The sequence below is a fragment of the Accipiter gentilis genome, chromosome 25 (genome assembly GCF_929443795.1).
Source record: "Accipiter gentilis chromosome 25, bAccGen1.1, whole genome shotgun sequence".
In the NCBI taxonomy this organism is placed as follows: domain Eukaryota; kingdom Metazoa; phylum Chordata; class Aves; order Accipitriformes; family Accipitridae; genus Astur; species Astur gentilis.
In genome coordinates, this window is record NC_064904.1 from 11,571,890 (window position 1) to 11,593,297 (window position 21,408).

Below are 21,408 nucleotides of genomic sequence, written 5' to 3' on the forward strand. Positions count from 1 at the left end.
TAATCTATTTCTGGACAAGTGTTAAAAGATTACAAGTAGACAGTGTTGACTTCCTCTTCCACAAATTGTTATGCACAGCTGAATTTATTTCCTTGCCAATTTTTTTTTTTTTTTTTTTTTTTTTAAACACAAAAGTGGTAACTAACAGCAAGTCCCTTAGAAAACGGAGAGGACAAGTTCTTAAGTGTTATATGGCACATGAGGGGGGAGGGAGAGATGAGGGCAAGGAGATTGAAGTAAGAAGTAGGTCTTGCCCATGCCTCTCTCTTGCAGAAAGATTATCCATTATCTTTCACCAGCTGTCACCCATTTCAGAGCTCCCCACAGAGCTCTGAAGGTAAATTACTGGAGCACATTTTCCAGTAAAGTCTCTGTATTATTTATTCTGTAGCTATCGAGCATATACTTGAAGTACGAGCTATTATTACCAACATGCATAATGACCTATTACAGCACTGACGCAAAAGATCATTGCAGCACTATGTGTACAAACATGCATTGCTGTTTTAAAGACAACACTGCAAAGTGCCTTCTCTAAACACAAATAGGAAATAAAAAGTTTAAAAGTCTGAACAATGAAAGAAAAGAGGAAATTAAGGACATGAGAGGAGGGGGATGATATTTCTCAGTAGTGTTAGTCAGCAAGACTCAGTTCAATAAAGAAGTTATTGCCATTACTTCACGATCTGCTGAGGGCTCACAACCACAGCATTTGAAACAACTATACAACACTTGGAACAAAGTTTCTTCTGAAAAATTAACACATATTATAAATTGCTCACATACAGTCCTTGCCCCAGAAGGGTAATGGACCATTACATGATATAGTGCTGTCAATGAATGCCTTCATGACATAGCCGACAGCCTATGTTCTCTGGCAAGGATGTCTACCAAACTTGTGGGCATTTAGGAATCATGAGAATTTTGAAAAATCTTATTATTTTCCCAGGAATTTTCTGCAAGCAATGTACTCAAAAACACAGATATGAATTGTATGGAAAGTCAAGTGTCATTTAAGACACCATATTAATAATTACAACACACCACTAATAAAGGATTCAGTTCTTTGCTTTTGTCCCATTTGTACACTGTTATTCTCATCATTGACAGCACTTCCTGTGCTATTTTCCATATATCAATATAATTTTGAAACACTGAATTTGTTGTGTGTTTTGGTTTGTTAAATGCACTATCATCAAGAAAGAGCGTCAGCATTAAAATGACGTAGCAAGTCCAACTTCATGCAATTCATACAAGTTCTTATTTTAAAGAGGAAACCAAAAACCAGTGAATACCTTCCATTAGATCTTTACAACTATGAGGAAGATTTGCTTCACCCTGTTATTAGCAACTGCTTAGTCAGACTCCTTATAATGTCCGATATAAGGATATTAGGAACCCTATTACAGATCCCTTTGTGATACGAGAGCATATCTAGCAGAACAGCTGAACCTGTATTTTTCATAAAGGATGATTCAGGCTCACAGTCATGCAGGGACTGCAGGCTCTTCTGACAGCTCCTTGGAACAAAGCTTTAAAATACTTCAACTGCTATCAAGGCTAACAACTAGACATAAGGAAGTCACACTTGGGAAAAAGCAGTAGACATAAAACACAGGTTCAAAGTTCTTGAAACCTGTTCTGGAAATTCTCCTCCAGGAACATGGAAACCGGTGCTTTTGTTAAATATACAGCAGAACAACATGAACAAAATTTAGTTTTCCATCATTTACAAGCCTAAAATTTAGTTAAAACCTTGTCGATACTTACGTTCAGACTACGTGGTAAAAAATGCCAACCAATCAGGTAAACATCTAAGATTACAAAAAAATGAATAGTAAATTTATACACATGTCAACTACTTTACCTACAACAAGAAGATTCTATTTCACATATTTATTTTCATTCTGAGAAGTATGAAGAACAACTGTTTTCTATTAGAACAGCCATGATGTTAAATAAATTTTCTAACACAGGAGAAAAAACCCAACAAACATGATACTGAATGATAGAATAATTTTAGGTTGGAAGGGACCTCAGGAGATCAGAGTCCAACCTCCTACTCAAAGCTGATACAAAGTTGAAGTTCAATCAGGTTGCTCAAAGCCTTGTCCAGCTGAGGTTTATCTCCTAGAATGGAGACTACCACCTCTCTTGAGTGCCTCTTCCAGTGCCTGATCAGCCTCAGGAGGAATATTTTTTTCCCTTTTCCACATAGTCAGAATCCTCCTTGCCATAGCCTGTGTCCATTGCCTCTCCTTCTTGGCAGTACACCTGAGAAGAGTCTGCCTCTGTGTCCTCCCTAACCACACACCTGGCAGTTGAGGATCATGATCAGATTCCCCTTCTCCAGGCTCACCAAACCCAGGTATCTCAGGCTTTTCTTGCACATCACACGCTTCAGGCCTCCAACCATCAGTGGTTATCTGCTGGACTTACTTCAGTTTCCAAGTGTTTTTTCTGTACTGGGAAGCTCAGAAATGGCCTCACAAGTGCTGTAAAGAGCAGAATAACCACTTCCCTCAACCTGCTGGCTACACTCTTGCTGATGCAGTCCAGTACACAGGCAGCTTCCATTTCTACGATGATGCACTACTGACTTTTCCAACTAACTGTCTACCAGGATCCCCAAATCTTTTTCTGCGAGGCTGTTTTCTAGTTGGTCGTTTCCCAACTTTCACAGCTTCACAGTGCAAGACTTCGCACTTAGTCGTGCTGAACTTTGTGAGGTTTTACAGCATGAAGGCAATATAATGCTGGTATGGAAAAGGTAAAGTATAGAATGTAATCTCCGCTATCCCTGCCCTGAAAAAGTGCCTGAAACATTAAACAAAACCTTTACAATGTTTAATACTACCCAGAAGAACAGGAAGTTTATAACTAGACTACCTGTAGCTCTGATTCTGTCAAAATGAACCAGGGCACTTCTGCTCCAGCTTTGAGCCACTCCAATGCATGCATACCTTTAACATTGAGGATAATTTCTGCAAAGCCCTTTCCCAAGTACAGTAAAAGCTTCTGCATCACCGATTTATTTTTAAAACGAAAAATCCCTCCCCTCCCTCCTTCTCAAAGCATCAGGTCTTTTGTCTTTACAATTCACATCAGACACAGTCAACTTCAGGATGCACAATGATTGATTTTTTTCTAGCCATGGATGTAGACTTGCCTGGGTCAAGCCTGACCAGTATAGCCCTGTTGGTTGGTATGGCACTACATCCCATCCAGTAAATCCTGCTGGCCCACAATAACGTACACAGAGCGATAACCACAGTTCAGTTGCCATAATAAGCAGTAAATACTTCTAAGGGCAAGATAAAGACAGTCCGTGGGCCTGATACAGCCTCCAGTTAGGTATCCCCACTGGATGATGTTGTCCTGTATTATGTTATCTGGAGTACTAGGCCAGCAGAACCACATTTTAAAAACAGCTGTTTGATATTGTCATTATTCCCAACTTAAATACTAACTGCCCAGGAAACCAAAGGCTGAACTTACTGGTAAGGGACATCTTCAGTTACATAACAGAGTAAGTTAACACAGTCAAACTTAATTCCTCTGTGCAGCGACACCATGCCACATGACTAAGGCATTTTGCTACAACTAGTTAAAGCTGGTCTGGAAGGAAAATGGGCTTCTTCCCTGTGACACAACAGGCTAACTCATCTGCAACTTCTCAGAAAGTCTGCTCTGAAAGATGAACTGTTGTGAGTTTAGGAAAAATACCATATTACCCATAAAAGGCAGAAAAATTAAATGCCACAGACTCCAGCCTTCACTCTGCATTTATAACCCAACATCTAGCAGTTACTAGCTACCAGTTATTCCATTAAGACCTTTAGATCACTTTTACCCATTTGTACATGTAAAAATTTTATTCCCCCAGCCTCCTGTAGTAAGTCATACAGGGTGAGGTTCTGAATCACAAAAATGTAGTTTCCTTTTTTTAGGTAACTTGAGAGGGTTGCAGGGCAACAAAGCCATCCTACAAGGAACCACTAATAGCAAGTACGCGGTGAGATCCTCTCCTTGCCTTAAAGAGCATACAAACTAAAAAGAAAGAAAATGTGGACAGATATTACGTTCCCAATTTACTCAGACGCAGTGCAAATGATCACAGACTAAATAACGGAAACCAAATTCCTTAATTTAAAATTTGCAATACAAACTTCTTACTCAAGGTACCTTTTGTACCTTGCGTACAAAAAATACATTTGCTACTCATCTTTGGATCCACCATCCAAGAATAGCCAGAAGCCTGCAGAACAAAGCCTGCAGAGCATGCACACCAGGCATCCATCTCTCAGCGCTAACAAGAGGCAAGGAGACCATAGCCACCATACACAGAAACGGGGGTGGAGGGAACGACGACACATGATAACCTAACTAATCCTATCAGAAAAAGAGCTAAATTTAAAGACTAAACATGCATCTTAAAAAGCAAACCCTTGGGAACATATTTCAAAATGATAATAGGATCTTCATGCCTGAAGTCACCCTCCTGCTGTTTCTACTCTGCTTTAATTACAGTAAAATAAAAGACACTCAGAACAGTCCAGCTTTCAGTATTGATAATCCAAGTCACACGGGCAGCAATAAAGCCGGCAGCACACAGAAAAGCTCCGTGAAGAAGCCAACTTTTGAGGAAGGATGTGCAAAATGAAGATCATAGAAGTCATGCTGTAACAACAGCAGAAATCCAAAGGCATGCAAGGCAATGGAGATGACCCCCACCCACCCTGAAGGTACACATGGATCTCTGGGAGAGGGGGGGAACCAGGGACAGAGGAGTTCCTTGAGAGTGGGGAAAAAGGTTTCAGATGCCCCAGAAGTATTACTAGAAACCTAGTCCTTCCTCAGATGAGGACGGAGATTTCCCACACCTCACTTGGCACAACTCTAAAAGGGAATCAGGTTTTTAATGCCTTCAATTAAAAAAATGGGTTCTTTGCTGGGACAGGGTATTTGTTGCCTTTTTTCCCAGTATTACAGGGTTTAAACCAATTTAAGGCATGATCTATTTTTATGTACCTTTGGAGAATTTCTAGTGACCCAAAGCTTTTCCTTAAGTCTCATCTATCCAGGGAAGGCATACAGTTTAGTTCTTAGGCTAAGGGACCATTACTACCAGGAAAATCACAATATACTAAAAACCCACACACTTCTATAGGGGTTGCTGTATTTTTGGGTAAAGTTACACCATCTATAAATAGAGCAGATCTACATCCCATGAACTACACAGTCCCAAATAAAAGTACAATATTGCCAGAATAGCTGCAACACTCCTTTAAGACTGACTTCCGCATATCTACTTAAGTGAGTTTAAAACTGGTTTCATCTTATTTCTTACTTCATCTTTCACTGAACTTTTTGATGAAAATTAGAACAATATAACCTAGGCTTAAACGGAATTAAAAGTCCAGACAGAATTTTGTATAGACTTTTCTAAAATCCTGAATATGCATGTCTCACTAAACTAGCACAAACACATTTCAAGTAGGACTTCACGAAGCAATTATCCGTGTTTATTTTTATGTTGGAGAACAATTATAAATGGTGAAAAGAATTTGGGATATATCTGGAATTGATGCTGCTTCTGATCTTTTCTCTTCTTGGCCTTTTTAGGAAAGGCAGCTATACATATTCAGCCCTCAACAGCGCTACACTTAAGCAAATTAAGAACTATACCTCAGCCTTCACTAATGCACACCTGATGAATAAACTCCATACATTTTCAATCATTCAATATTTGGTGAAGACTTTTCCACCATTTTCCAAAGCTCATACTCCTTTATAGAGGTCTCATGTTGGGCATCCAGAGGTACTAGTCACATTTGAAGCTTCGGGCCATGGTTAAGTAATAACAGGTTTCAGTGTTAAGACCCTGACGACATGAATGACAGAAATTAAGATCTCGGGCACTTCAGGATGCCTAAGGCCTCAGCTGGCAATGATGGATGCACACACTTAATCTGAATGCACTCTAAGTGTATCTACAGACATGATTACTGAGGTCTATGCAAAATCAAGGCTTAAGAAAACAGCGTGCAGCCTCCTATTGAAGAGGAGCTACATTCATTATAGTGAATAAAGATCTTTATAAATGAAAGTTTGCTTTCTGGAAATCTGCATACGCTGATGAGAAAAATAGAGTATTTCAGTATTAGGAGACTGCTAAAATGAACACATCACATTGAACCACAGACCAAATGTACTTTGAAATTTTTAGATGTGGCAAAGCTTTTTAAAATTAAATCCCTTTTCTTAAAAACACACACACACACACACCCCCCGCCAAAACCAACCCTAGAGCTTCAGTGGGATACATCAGTGAGCACGATACAATACAAGCTCTTTGGTAACTACATCAAGAATATATTGGAATTCTCAAGTGTACCTTATGAAACACTTAGAAATCTCAACTCTGTTCAAAGCATTATCAAACACAAAAATAGAGTAAAAAGCTTTAGCAAGTCCCTTCTGTTTTCCTAAACAGATTTGCGTGTGGTCCATCACCCTATTTATCTTTTCAGACATGGATAATAAAAGGATGAATCTGTAAAATTTTTCCTAATCCTAGGCACTATATTCTGTTAATGGCTGAAATAAATTTGCGATTGTTTAGGTAAGTATTATAATTCTTCCTTTTTGTAATACACATCTAAAACAGCTTGCATGAATTGCCTCAAATTACAAGCAACGGATAAAATGTAAGTTTCATAAATTTGAAGAATCTGTAGTAGTTTAACATTCCCAACTAATCTCAGCTACAGATCAACATTTCTAAAACTCAAAACATTAACATATAACCATGAAGTAAAAGCAACTTGGTAAAAAAAGCTAATGAAACGAGTCTTTTCAGTTCCGACTCACACAGTTAAAATCATTTGTTTCTAGTAGGTGTGGAAGAAACTGACTCACTCCCACATGTGAATTATTTGAAAAAAAATGTTAGTTCAACTTCATTTGTTAAAAAAGTTCATTGCACTGAATCTGCTGACTAAACCAACATCCAAGTCATTTCCACTGATAATGCATAACTGTGCCAACCACAGAAGTTTTAAGGATGCAAATTACTCTTTTTTTTTCCAAAATACTAGATTTTAATATTACCTATGAAAAAGCAATAAGAAAATAATTTAGATTTCTAAGTGAAACAAGTCGGAAAAAATGTTAGATTTATGGATGCTTATGAAACCTTACTTCTGCATTCTATGTCTACCTTATCATGTACCATGAGTGAAAAACTACTAGCTGCACACATTTTTTTCTAGATGTAGACAAATTTATCAATGACTTATTTACCCCTTTCTGAGTTTTCATATATAAACAAAATTAAAATACAAAATACAGGTCACAGCCTTTAACATACTGCATAATTCCTCAAGCCCTCACTAAAGACAGTTGCTATTTATTAGCAACTTTATCCACAGGAGAAGAGATACCGACTTCCTTCTATGGAACAAAAGACCAGCTTCACTCAGGATGTCTGTCATTTTAACAGCACATGCCAGTGTATCTCTCATCCTTCCAGACCACATTACCTTCCCACTCTCAAAACATGACTGTGGCATTCAGTGCCAATGTTTCACAGCATAAAGTTTTACAGAAAAAGTCATGAAAAAATATTGCCTCATTCTAAAAATAACAGACTAGAACAGATGTACTGTAAAGTGTCCATCATACATACAGCACCAGACTTTGAACTTCACGCTTTCAGATCACTCACCAGCCCTGACTACAATGCTATCAAAGCTAACATGGCAGTTTGGGCTACTTAAGGTGAGTTAATCCGAACACCTATTTTTCGAAAGAACAAAACTAGTCTACTCAAAGCAGAGAACGCAGCAAACCGGGATTCAGCAGTCATGCTCACACTATTCTGCCAGATGACCATAAAAGACTTCATTAGCAAAGGCGATGCAAGCTACCATGCCCCATCTCTGACCACAGGAAAGCCTTCAGGGAGCAGGAAAGGGCTCCAGCCGCATCCACACTGCACTGTGCACAAAGAAACCATGGCCACCACCACCACTGGCCTTTCCAGAACCTCTGCAAGGCACCTGTAGCTTTGCCCTGTCCCAGTGGGCCCTCATCCACACCCTCCTGCTGCTAGCTCTAGTATAAGGGATAATAATAGGCTTTGGTAGATAGAGGATGGAAATAGAGGAACTTAGGCCGGAATCTGAAATTCAGTTTTCTTGTTCATCAGCTGCCTTCATTATCCAACCACACTCACTTCACACATGTGCCCAACAGGCTTATGCTCACCGCACAGCTTTTGCCTGCACAGAAAAGGACATTATACAAGCTAGCAGAGCCTGAGGTCCCTTCCTGGCTTTCTATGTGTGTTTCTGCAAGCAGGGGAGTGAGGAGCAGTGCTAAAGGGAAAAGAGAGGAATTTAAGCCCTCAAGAGATACGTCATGTTATCAAGAGACAGTTTTTCCTGGTGTAACCCAAAAAGGCCAAAGAAAAGATCCTCATAAGGAACCCTCAAAGTCCGACAACTCTAAAGTCATCTCAAAAATACTCAGGGATAGTTTCTGCCTCCTATACTACCCGCCCAGTCAGCCACACATCGTGCCCCCACCTTCACCTAGCACTTTTTCCAGTACATCAGTGCCTGTGGCAGTCAGAGGACTAGGTCTATCCTGCAGCTAGTTTTTGAGATGCTCTAATGCAGGCTGGGAAGAACTTTTCGCAGGTCCACATCTACACTTCTGAATACAACTGCTTTCAGGCTGAGAGAAAAGACTCTACACTCTTCTGACAGAAAGGCCACCCTGCAAGGTCCTTCCTTCCCTCATTAGATTTTTATTTTTTTTTATTTGAAAGGTTAAGGTGCCTCTTTAAGCAGACTGGAAAGAGAAGAAAGTAGGTCTGGGAGTAGACTTTCAAAGTTCACAGAGCCCCCCCAACAGCAAGATCCAAATTTGAAGCACCAGTCCTGACAGTGACCCAAAGTTGTGAATCGCTGCACCACCAGCAGCAGCATGACAGCAACCCTTTCCGGTGAACTATCTGTGCGTGAATTTTCCATCTATGGTCCACCCTCAAGTGTAACAGATATATACCCAAAAGTGGCAGCTGGAGTCTAGGCTAGAGAGGTTGCTTTGAGTGCTCTGCATGCATGTTTTCCCCTCCTGTAGCCCAGACTGGGAATATATTGCTGTTACTACACCATCATCCACTGCCTATTATGCCAGGCTGTCTTCAAGGGCTCAGCAGCAGGTGCCCAGTCGGCCAACTTGTGGTAATCTTCTGCAATCTTCTTTCCCCCACAGCTTCAGCCCCCTTAAAGCTCCTCTCAGGAAAAATAAAAACAAACATCCAAGCAAAAAAACCCACCACCACCATCCAAAAGCAGAACACCAGTCTAGCTGGGTAGCAAACTTTGCACAAACTAAGAACACAGAAGATAAGTCAGCATTCAGACAGCTCATAACACATCAGGAGAAATAGTCCATAGAAGTATCTCGCACACCTGCTTCAAGGAAAAAAAACCCACATTTCAGATCAGTCTAAACTACTCTGACATTGATTTTGAGGTGTTCTCACAGAGAGGACTAGCTAGTAGATAGTCCAGGATTGAGACAACACTGAATGAACTATGTGGGGGCATGTGCCATCTTGCCCTCTGTAGCATGCCAGCGGTACAAAACAGGGTCAGAGGAAACAAAGGCTGGAGCAAGAGAGTCTATGCAGCACCAAGAGCATTTGGAATACAAATAAGGCCCATTCCTGTTAGACTCTTCTCTGAACATGCTTGCCTACTGGCTGCAAACTGTGCCAAGTAGCTGTTCAAAAATGGAGCAGCCGGTTGCGCCAGTCCCTGCTGAGTGGAAGTAAGGGGCAGTAAGCACCAGCCACAGCCAACTAAGATAACTCCTGAAAAACAAGGTGATGTCAGACAAGCATGAATGTGATGCCAGCCAGCAAGGTGCCCTGCAAGCAGCCATTCTAGCACAGGATTATGAAAGATTCAGATCCCTCACTATGACAGAGCAAGGGGCTCCGTAGGGAGGAATACGCTGTACCTGAAAGCCAAAGGATAGGTGATGCACGGACACCTAAGCTGCAGCCATACTGCTCCAGCACTCCTGTACTTCTCTCCTTGTCACATGAAACACGGGACAGCACACATTTTTTGCAGGAAGAGTCTCTTAGGAGGTCCCTCTGCAGTGCATGGACAATACCACCCTACAGCACCCAAGCACTGGCGTGCACCATAATCTAAGTTGAAAAGCCACGCAGCCTCCTCTGTGCTTGCTGAGAGCTTTAGGTAGTCTTCACTAGTGGTCTAGGTCAGCTCTACCAAGGGAAGTACCTCCATAGACTTCCAGAGCTATGCAGACTGTTTTAACAGGCTTTCTAGGACCCAGGACTGTCCAGTTCCAGCATCTCCCCAGATAGCAGCCAGGTTGCTCTTGTGACAACTCCAAGGATGAGCAGAGATGGTCAAGCAATTTGGCCTCAGAGGCACAAGGGCTGTAGCAGCCCAGTCTCACTGATGACTTTCAGAGAGGAATGAGCAAGTACACCTAGAATAAAAAGGACTCCTCACTGTTAGGATTCTTCACTATTTCTCACTCTAGGAGCAGCAGATGTAGCAACAGTTTAAAAGACACTAAGCACAAATTTGGAAAATTCTTTTGGAACATGTAGACATAGGTCTGCTATCTAACAGACTTGGATTCAATTCCCACTAAGAATACTGAGCATTATTTCAATAACTATTATATAAACCATACAGTGATAACCAATTGGGTGAGACGTTATTCAACAGGAGTTATAAATAAAAATAACTAGAAGACTTTTGAACTCCTCGCAGCTCGGCTAGCTCTTCTCCAAAGACGCTTGGCATAAAGATACGTGTATTACACTTCCAGTACAGGGAAAAAATATAGGCTGTTTTTGAAGCTCCATTCACCATGGGAAAGCTACAATCGCCAAGGTTAAAATGGCAGATTCTTACAACATTTCTAAAGCGATGGAAGCCACAAGTTGCCTCAAGGCGAACAGCCGCACCCTAAGCTCTTCTATGATTAGCAAATAGGAAGAAGATTTTGAAGAAATAAGCCTGTGGCAGGACTGCAAGGAAGCAGCAGCAGGATTTATAGGACAGAGGCAACGAGATCCACCATTTGGGGCTCACCAGCCTCTGCAGGTGAAGTGCAAGGCTTCTACAGATTTTGAATGGGGAGAAGGTGGCTTAAGTCTCACAGGATAAATGTGGGACTTAAGTTTTCTGGACTCCCCACTTCCCTTCTCCCACAGTCACAAGCTCCAGAATACCAGCAGCATCATGCTGCTGTCAGAGAGCAGAGATGTCCACATCCAGCAGCTATACCAGACAACTCAGCATCTCCTCTGCACCCCAAAGCCAGGAAACAACTCTGCCTCAACTACCACGCCTGAACTCTGTCTTCTCTTGGCAATTAAAGATGCAAGCAAGTCCATTAGCCACGCTGAATCATTTTAAGGGAATTTTACGTGTGTGATACCTCACACCCAGTTTTAAATCCAAAATAGTAAAGAAATGCTTGTTATATAGTTCAGTTTAATTTAACCTTAATACCTATGCAGCTTATTTTCATTGTCAGTGATAAGTCTCCATTTTGTCAAAAGGAAACTCCTTCCGTCTCCAGCTGATAAAGAAACACTGATCTTCAAAGTATATCCCAAATATTTAACTACACTCTCATGCTTTTGCAGACACATAACAGCACACAAAACTTATGTACATCAATCCAGAATATCTTCTAACAGAGAATCAGGCTGTAATTAAGACTGCACATCATGACATGAGGAAGATTAGTGTGTTTGGCATGATATTCTCCTTATTAGCTGGAGGCAGAAACAAGTTCCTTGTCAGTGGAAACATACTGTGAGGGCATTAGGACACAGATAAAAGGTGTCTCGTTGTTGGCATTTATTTGTTTTTAACAGCTTGAAGGAAAGGGAGGAACACACAGTATCAACTGTAATTGGTTTTAAGGGTATTCCTTGTTGATGGAACACAAATATACAGCAGTCCAGATTTAGGCCATCCCCTTACCATCCAGGGCCTGGATTATAAACTTTTATCCCCACTCCGCAGCACCAGATGGTAGCTCACATACATTTCAATTATTTATTGAATAGGCACTTTGTTATACTAGGGTAATCCCACACTGCAGTAAGAACTACACACTGTTTTTATTGCGAGCTATACTTTTCATCAAGTCAGTAACCTTTTCACATTCAGTGAACACAATAAATAGAATTAAAGAAGCAATTTTATAAACAATTGGATAATCGGCCTCTCCATCACACAGAAAATGACAACGCAGGGATCAATCAGTAAGACACAACCACCAGCAGTGCTATAGAAAAAGCATATCATTCTTTGGCCTGCCCCAAATCCTTTCCTCAACTTCAGTGCTCAAAGTATCGTTGTAGTCTGATCCATCACATTTAACAGTTTGTAGGTGCTCACTTGTTCAAGCCATCAGCTTGAAAACAAGAATATAAAACCAGACTGCACTTTGCAGAAGACGTACAAAGCTCCCACCACAAAACAAATAATCAATGTTCCCCAGGCTGCAGCCTTGCAGGGCAGATGTGATAAAGCGGTTAATTATTCAGTTGGCAATCGCATTACTGACGTCAATAGAAGAGTCCAGGAAGTGAATCCTCTTAGTTTGTTAGTGTATGACAAAGAGTGGTGGTCCCCACAGAAATTAAGGAAAACCAGCTGTCCCTACATGTTAGTGCTCTGGTCTGTAGTGCTAAAGACACACATTTGCATTTACTGAAGTAAATCAGCCCCTCCCTCTCCCTTAGGAAATCCTTTGTTTTGTTTCTTTTCTTTTTTTTTAAGAGGGCTCTTTAAAAGCCTAATTAACTGTACATGCATGGAACAGCTGATAAACGGGACAATATACTCGTGAGCAATGATCCCTCCTCCCTCCCCTCCAATTCTTATTCCATGGAGAAGTTAAGTCACCTCCGTCATACATTATTATTCATAACTTACTCAGCTGAATAAACCAGTCAGCCACCATGGCCATTTTAACATAATTTCATTTAAGCATGCAGCAGGGAAGGATCTCTACTATCCACATACCTGTAGTCAATAGTCTTAGCTAAACAACACTGGACAGAAAACTTTTATCCTAGGCGTTATCACAAGTATCCACGTTTTCTTTTGTCAGCACGCTCCGGATTATTGGAGGTTCTCATTATCAGGCTGCTTAACAGTAGGAAACCATTAAACAAAGCTGTTATAAAGGCTGCCTAGAATTGCTCTGTCCTTCGGGGGCATGCCCAAATTAAAAAGACTGCATGATGAACGGTAACTGTTGTTCCTTCAAGACACACACGCACACACATACGCCCTCTCTAGCAGCAACGAATCCGGCACAAGAGCAGCGTTTCAAAGCCCGAGCCTGCTGCTCTCCCCCTCCCCCAGGTAGGAAACCCTCCGAGGAGCACGGGATTAGCCTGACATTTCGGGTTAAGCCGAGCAGGGTTGCAGGCCAAGGACACTCCGGTGCTGCTCCTGCTGCCAAGCGGTTCGCTTGGGACCGAGCGGAGCTGGGAGGAGACCCGCGAGGGGTCAAGGCCCGGCTGGCGGCGGGGGTGTTCCCCAGGGACGCTCCGCATCCAGGGGCGGCGTCTCCCCACCCCGGCCCGGCCCGGCTGCAGGGAGCGGCGGACTCCCGGGGCCGGGCCGCGCTCCCGGGCCAGCTCGGGGATCAGGCCGGCGGGGATCCCACCACCCCACCCCCCCCCGGCACACCCCCCCGCTATCCGGGTCCCGTCCCTCCCCCTCACGGCCCCGGCCCGGCAACGTCGTGTCCCCGTCCCCGTCGTCGTCCCCCATCCCCGCGGCTCGCCCCCGTCCTCACCCCACTCGAGGAAGTCGGAGACGTATCGGTCGCGGCGGAGCGGCGAGTCGCGGCTGCACTCGGCGTAGACGCCGACCAGGAGGTCGAGCAGGGTCTCCACGCTCAGCACGCTGTCGTGCCGCTGCGGCCCGTCCAGCACCAGCTGCTCCAGCCGCTTCAGCCGCACCTTGGCCGACATGGTGCCGCGGCGGCGGGCGCAAGGCAGGGCACGGCCGGGCCGGGCCGAGCCGGGCCGCTCGGGCGGCGGCGAAGCCGGCGGACGGCGGCGCGCAAAGGCCCGGGGCGCCGCGCTCAGCCGCGCCGCACCGCCCGCGCCCCGCGCCGCCTCCCGCCCCTCACGGCCGCGCCGGGGCCGAGCGGCTCCTTCCACGGGCTCCGCCTCAGGCCCGGACGGTCCATGGGCCGCGCCCGGCCACCCCCCCTCCCCGCTCCGGCCTCTCCCCGGCGGCGGGGAAGGGCTGCTCCCGCTCCCGCTCCTCCTCCTCCTCCTCCTCCTCCTCCTCCCCCGGCAGCGGCGGCCCCGGCGAACGCGGCCCGGCGCGTCCCACGGAGCAGCCCCGGCGGCGCCCGGCCACGCCCACCACGCAGCGTCCGCGCGCTCCGACGTGGGCAGCGCCGCGCGAAGCCGCGCAGGAAGATTGGGACGAGCGCCGCGCCGTAGCGGCGGCGGTGGCGGCGGGCGGGTGGGAGGGGGGCCGGGCCGGGGTCGGGCCTGCCCGCTCCGTGCAGCGCCTCGGCAGATTCGCCGCGGAGGGCGTGAGGGGCGGAGGCAGCGCGGGCTGCGCGTTCCCATCCGCACTTTCGTCCCCCAGCCTGTGCCACCCCGACAGGGTTTCGGGGGCGAGGTCTCCTCCCCGCCCGCCCGCCCGGCCGGGACCGCGGCGCTCTGGAGGCCGGGTCGCCTGCCCCGAGCCACCCCGGCCCGTAGCAGGCTGTGCCGGGCCGTGGTTCCCCTCGAAGGCCAGGGGTGACCCCGGGGGCCGCCATCCCCACAGGCCTTTGCGGGCTGCTGCCTGCCCAGCGCCGATGTCGGGCTCGGGAGGCTTCTCCGGCCGCGGCTGGAGCAGGGCCTCCCCTTGCCCTGCCTCGGCCGCAGTTCCCTGCTCTCTGGCCAGGCTTGCCTCGGTGGAGCCCCTGGCAACAGACGCGGGGCCGGCAGGGTAGGCGAGGCCCCGCAGCAGGACGTGACATCTGGAAGCTGTGGCTTTCTGCGCTTTTCAAAACCTACCTGGTGATGGGGCTTTACTTCAAAGCAGCGGCAGCAGCAGCTAGCCTGGGCAAAGAGAGCCCTGTGCGTTAACAGCTGCTGTTCACGCTCCCTTGAAGGAGAAGGGAGCTGGGTGTAAGGCACTCAAACTTTCTGCTGTGCTTTTTTGTTATTATTTTTGTATTACAACTTAGTCTGAGAACTGTTCTCTCCGGAGGCTGCAGCACCTTAAGGCAAGATGCTGAGTAGCTTGAGATGGGAGTTTACGTCTCTAGGAATGCAGCCAGTCAAGTCCTGATGCAAAGCTGAACTGGGAAAGATGCCTTTTCCTTGCTCGTCTCCCCTGGAGAGTAGATGGAGCACTGCGTGCTGAAAATCATCCCACCGGAAAGAGAGCCAGCTGGGTGCTGGTTCTGTAGAGCTGGGAAAACCCCTGCCCCCAGGAGCTGGAGCTAGACAGGGGTTTGCACCGTGGTAGCTGCAGTTGCCAGGGGTCCTCCACAGTCAGACGTGACATGTCGTCATTGAAAGACCTAAATGTTCTCAATCATCACCTTCAGGGCCAGTGGCTATGCCAAACCCGACCAGTGCTGCATACAGGCTGCTGCCCTTTTCAAAAGGGCAAGAGCATAACCAGACAGAGCTAGATGGAGTATTGCGTAGCAGAAAGTATTGCTCCCAACGTGACAAGAGAGGTCCAGCAAATGATTACAGAAATACTTGTTTCTTGGAGCCCTTGCCCCTCAAGCATGTCTGATAGGTATCTCTTTGACACCAAATACCTGTTATATATGAGAGCTCTTCAGGTTGTAATAATACTGTGAAGTGCATTTGGACCTGCTACCTGGATCAAGAGGTACGGCTGTGTTGGGACCTGTTAATTCTAAAAAGTGCAATTCGATAGAAGATCCCATGAATCATACTTTTATACGGAGAACCTATAATTTCAAAACAAAGAAAACCCACAGTGGACTAAAATAACTTTGTTTTGTTTTCTTTTTCCTAAATTACTTCTATCTCTTTGTACTTCCTTCTGCAAGCATCCACTTGAAAAAAAAAATTTCACAGTGTATCTTGAAGTTTGCATTGTTTCTCTGTGTTCCTCCCTGGTTACAGTTGTTTCATCTGGCCTCAAACTGTTTAATATCACAGATACATTCATTTGCAGGATCCTTAGCATTTTAACAATCCCAATTGTTTTTCCGGTGCTGTTGCTTTATTTTAAAGGAGAGTTTAACATTTTCCGCTCATTACCACTTTGGAGACTCATTTTGGGGCAGTTGACCAGAATAATGGCTAGGGAGAACAGTTGACCAGAGTAATGGCTAGGGAGAACAGAGTTTTAAAGATCCTGTTACAATATCTATCTGTCCCCTTCTTATCTGTTCCTGCAGATGGTCATTATCACCACCTCCTTCAGCAAGGAAGAGATTATAAAGGAAACTGCAGCTGGATGAAGAAATAGCCATTTTCTGTCTACCAGTCGCTCGAATGTTTCCAGTTTCCTCAGTCTGTTTTACATTAGTAGAATACAGGGATTTCAAGAGCAATTCCTGACTTACACCAGTCACAGGGAAGAATCAGGTCCTGTGCTGGGAAAACGACAGATGGGTGACAGATGATATTGAAGCCTGCTTTAACAGCTATGGAAGGTTTAGTATATCAGACCAGCACATGCAGGATTATTTATGAGCGATACTGTAGGTATTCCAGAATTAGTTCAAAGATTTCAAAAACTCTTGCAAAGAGTTAAAAGCCTTGTGTGTTGTGAATAATGCTGGGTTTTCACAGCATTTTTTCAGTTACAAAAAATGTACCTAGCTGAAAAGTGACATTTGATATACATACTAAAAAATGTATGTAAGCTTGAAAATGTAGCTGAATGTATTCTGCTTCTGTTACTCATCTGTGCCAATTCCATATACTAACAATAAATGTGGTCTGGCTAAAATGAATTAAATGATCCATCTTAACAGTTCCCTTTTTCTGTGGCATATTTCAGTGGAAAAATACAGCCCCTTTGTCGGGGACTGATCTGATTTTAAAAATCCTCTCTTTTTTTGTGAGAAAAAAAAAGTAAGTGAATGGGTTCTCACTTATATATTTTCGGGAATCATTGTAGAGCCACAGAACTGAAGGCACAAAGTCCATATGGCTACTGGAAAGTTTTTTCAGATCCAATCAACTTAGGTCTCCTTTTTTTTTTTCTTTTTTTTTTTTTTTTGGTTTTTTTTTTGTTTTTGTTTTTGGCTGTACTCCAAGTAACTTAGTAACTAGTAGAGGGAGAAATTCTGTTACAGAATTTTGATGGCAACAGGAAATAGCTCTGTCACCACTTTATGACTTCAGGAAAATCCACCCACAGATCATTTTGGAATTGAGAAGAATGAAGAAGTATGAAGAGTATGGACAGAAATTGCAAACATAGCTCATTGACAATGAAGACCCCCATGCTAAAAAAAAAAGCAAAGATGTGGCAAATATTTACTTTGTCACATTCAGACAGATAATTCTAGAAAAAGAGAAAAAAGCATCAAGTTTCAATCTTTTATTTGCTTTTTGGTTTAATTGTTTTTACATTAATAAGCAAGGGGAGATGCTGAACAGCTAGAAAACCTAGCTAGAAGACCTAAATATATTCTACTCATTAAGGAAATGAGCTGAAATTTCTAACTGAGAGAGGAGCTGACTAACGTGCAGCAAGGGAGGAGTTTTCTAATTATTCAGAATGCAAAATATAATTAAATTGAAATCAGAGAAAGCTCATAGTAATGAGTTCCAAAGGTAGAATATAAGAAAGAGTTAAACATGCTTAAAAGCAACATGACTGGTTTATATCTTCTTGTTATCATAGACTTTCCTTCCTGGAATTATTTTTTAGGAAACTGTCACCTTTCCAGCTCTGTTTGTATTTGGTAATATTCGAAAAAATTCCTTCTTGCCAAAAGCAGTGTAAATCTACAGCTGCCATCCATACTGGGAGCCAAAAATAGGCTATCAGCGGGGGCTGCCTTTGATGACCTTGCATCATGTAAGTTTGAGCATTGAGCTAATGTACTCAGTATTAAAAACAACAGCAGCTAAGTCACCATTGGTGTGATATTAGCCACGGTGGGAAGTACATGGAAAATTTCTCAAGGAAGACAAGGTCTCTTCTCTTTTGGTGATGAATGCTAGAACTCTGCTTCAGCTTCCAGGGAGCTCTGTCTGCCTCAGCTCACTGGTAATGCACTAGCTGAGCAAGGAAGTTTCACAAATGCTCTTGTCTTTGCACATGATGATGAGTGAAGTGGGAGGAAAGAAAGGGCAGTTGTTCACGGAGAAATGCTGGGAAGGGCTAAGAGTCTAGTCATTTCCAATTTTCATTTTCCAAATGCTTTCTCATAACAATAATTTAAAAAAAGAGCAGCAAAGCCATTTGGCAGGCTACCTTCTGTTAAGTGCATTCTGCCATTAAGTGCATTTGTTGACAGTTCTTCTGTTTTGCTTTTGTAAGTATCTAGATTTTGGTGATGGTATAACCCAACATTTTGAACTGAAGGTGAGGCAAACTGGAATATGAAAAGATTTTGCACTTGGTGCATGCTTTCTTAAAGAGAAAAAAACCTAAAGAAGCAAAAAGTCTTTAGGTGTATTAGTAGAGACCCTTAGGGATATTATCACTTCTGACTCATTTGCTTTGCAGGATTTAGCAAGTGGAGTGCCATCATAGGCAAAGAAACCATGCTAATCCCTCACTTCTTCCAGTCTAGATGCAGCAGGTTCCCAAACACATTGGTTTTTACTTCAGTATTTCTTCTTACTCCTATAGTTTTCTTACTCAATAATTTATGCCTATTTAAAGTTCACCTGAAAGAAGGGAACTTGCCTCCCTGCTGCTGTTTCAGGAAACCGTCAGTCTTATTGATCAGTATGTTTCCTGATTACAGGCAGTTTAACACAAGGAGCCTGAAATGGCTCACATCAAATTAACGGGCTTCCCATTCCATTCACACTTTGAGAGCCGCATTAACTGAAGTGGGCAGCTGCTTCCATCAAAATCATTATGAGGCCACTTGTTCTTTTTTTTTCCCAGAATTTGTCTGAAAAATGACTGAAGTGTAGGAAACTAGCGGTTTAGATGAGGTCATTGTCATGGACATCTGGAACAGAATGTCATCACCACATTTAGGCAACACAAGAGCTCATTTTTTTCAGTTCTGATTTCAAGTCCACAATATCCTAAGGAAAGCATTGGCTCAATGATCCAGTCTGTTCAGGCACACGGCAGTGTTGAAAGAGTGACAAAACAAATATACCTCCCCCCCTTAGGCTCATGCTACTTCAGAGATCTTAAAGGAGATGGAAGCAGTGGTACAGAGTTGATATTAAAGAACCCAAATACTCTTCTAAAATTATGGCATCTTGCAAGTAGCAGTACCACGTCTTGCTCTCTGTGCAGCTGCCATTTTGTCATTTAATAGTGTTGTGTTACTGCAACTTCACATCTGCCAGACTCAGTCAGATCAATCTTTGTACAAAGTGTGAAAAGCATCATGTTGCTAGAGGCAATTTTTTCGCTTGAGTTGATGCTAGACTAAGATTATCCGATTTTGTTTTGTGGGCTTTTTTATTTTTTGCTAGATACTCTGGCACTCTGGTTCAGCCAAGCTGACAGTAGTACTGTTCGTTGAAGAGAATAAGATGAGTTTTAGGTGATACGTGCAAAAAATTGATTGCAAATGTGTTCCTTTTTCTTAGGTAATCTGTAGGATTAGTTCTCTCGGGTTGCTGAGAGTAGCAGTGTTATTCATATTATATTTTATATTAATACTGCATTTTATTATTTTTTTTATGTCTTGAGAGGAATGACTGGAGATGAAAAATAAAACTTCTCCAGTCTTCTCTCTTGAACCTTTAAAAATCTGTCACTGACTTTAATAGGAGTGTTCCCATGGAGATAAGCACAACTAGTCTACCTACAAGGAAAAGAAATAATCTGCTTTGAATGAAATATTTTTGCATTTTAAGTGATGTTACTTTAATATACACTTCTTTCTTCTATGACAAAGTGGTCTTTGATTTTCAGAAACTGTATAATCAAAATAAAAAGCAAGTTCTATTGTATTCTCTTCCCTGGTTCCCTCTCCACAATGGACAATCCATAGATAATAATTGTGTGGCAATAAGAAGTTGAAATCAGAAAATATTCCAATCTATTTCTAAGATACATTCAGGAAAAATACAGCTGTACACTGCCCTGAAAGCAGCAGGAGATATTGTGCAGAAAATAATTTTACTTCTTCAGTAACGAAGACCTGGCAAATCATTCTCAGCTGATCGTTCTTTATTATAAACTTCCAACCACTGTTCAGAAAGGCAGAGGTGAGACCAGAATGGCTTCAATTTATTCACAGTATCCTGGGACAGTGAAAAAATAACTGTACCAACTTCAGCATCAAATATCCTGACAGGCTGCTCCTGATAATTCTCACTTTTCTGTTCGACAGAACCTCTTCCAAAAAAAGTGATTTTTCTGACAATGTGCAAAAAAGACATTTTGCTCCTATTCATTTGCTCCGAACAAAGATTGTACCCAAGCTTCAGGTTGATCTTGGCTGCACCATTACCCATCCAGAGGCACTCAGTCTGGATTTATACAAATGCTACTATCTTTGGCTTCTGCCTTACCCCATCTCAGCAGAGCTGTGCAGAAGCACTCCGTCTTACATGTTATGCCAGCAATTACCAAGATTTGTATCAGCATTGACAGCAATTCAGAAGAGACCTGAACTTCACAGCACTGCAGGCAAGTGTGAATGCTACCCCTGCCTGACTCCCCTTCTCCCAGCCACTGCCAGTCCCCCACCCCATGGGAAATACTTGATCCCCCCCTTCCCACCTTCCTGCTGGGGGCTGGCTCCCTGTCATCCCTCATGTCAACCCCCTTCTCTTTGGGACTAGCGATGAGCTACTCATCGTCCGGTAGCAGACGCTGCAGGAGTGGGTGGTGGCACCCAGCTGGAGTCTTCGGAGGTCTGGGGAGATCATGCAGTCTGCAGGAATCAAGGGGAAGGGCAGACAAAAAGCCAGGGAGGACCCTGAAGAGCTGGATATGTACCTGCTGATTTGGGGTTGGGGGCTGAATGGCGATGCTCCTGGAAGGGCATTCACCTGCTCTCGGAAGGTGTAGCAGCAAGCCTCACTCTTCCACCTTCAGTGAAGAAGGAAAGGACAACTGCTGGCCCTGCACAGGTCTCCAGCTGGCTCCATAGTTGCCAGCCCTCAACCACTCCTGGCAATAAGAAGTTATCTGCAGTCCCCACTCT

General features: G+C 43.8%; 1 protein-coding gene across 11 annotated transcripts in view; it reads right to left on the reverse strand.

Moving 5' to 3' along the window:
- Positions 1 to 14,389, reverse strand: part of CDC42BPB (CDC42 binding protein kinase beta) — a 108,232-nt gene extending 93,843 nt beyond the window's left edge. For 7 of the 11 annotated variants that reach the window (XM_049828984.1, XM_049828983.1, XM_049828981.1 and 4 more), the window contains exon 1: positions 13,894 to 14,153. In XM_049828984.1, the coding sequence (XP_049684941.1) occupies positions 13,894 to 14,071 (178 nt within the window). In that variant the 5' untranslated portion in view covers positions 14,072 to 14,153. Of the gene's footprint in view, positions 1 to 13,893 lie in introns of all 11 variants that reach the window. The other 4 variants (XR_007509624.1, XM_049828985.1, XM_049828977.1 and 1 more) reach the window with 4 other exon arrangements.
- Between the last annotated feature and the right edge of the window lie 7,019 nt (positions 14,390 to 21,408).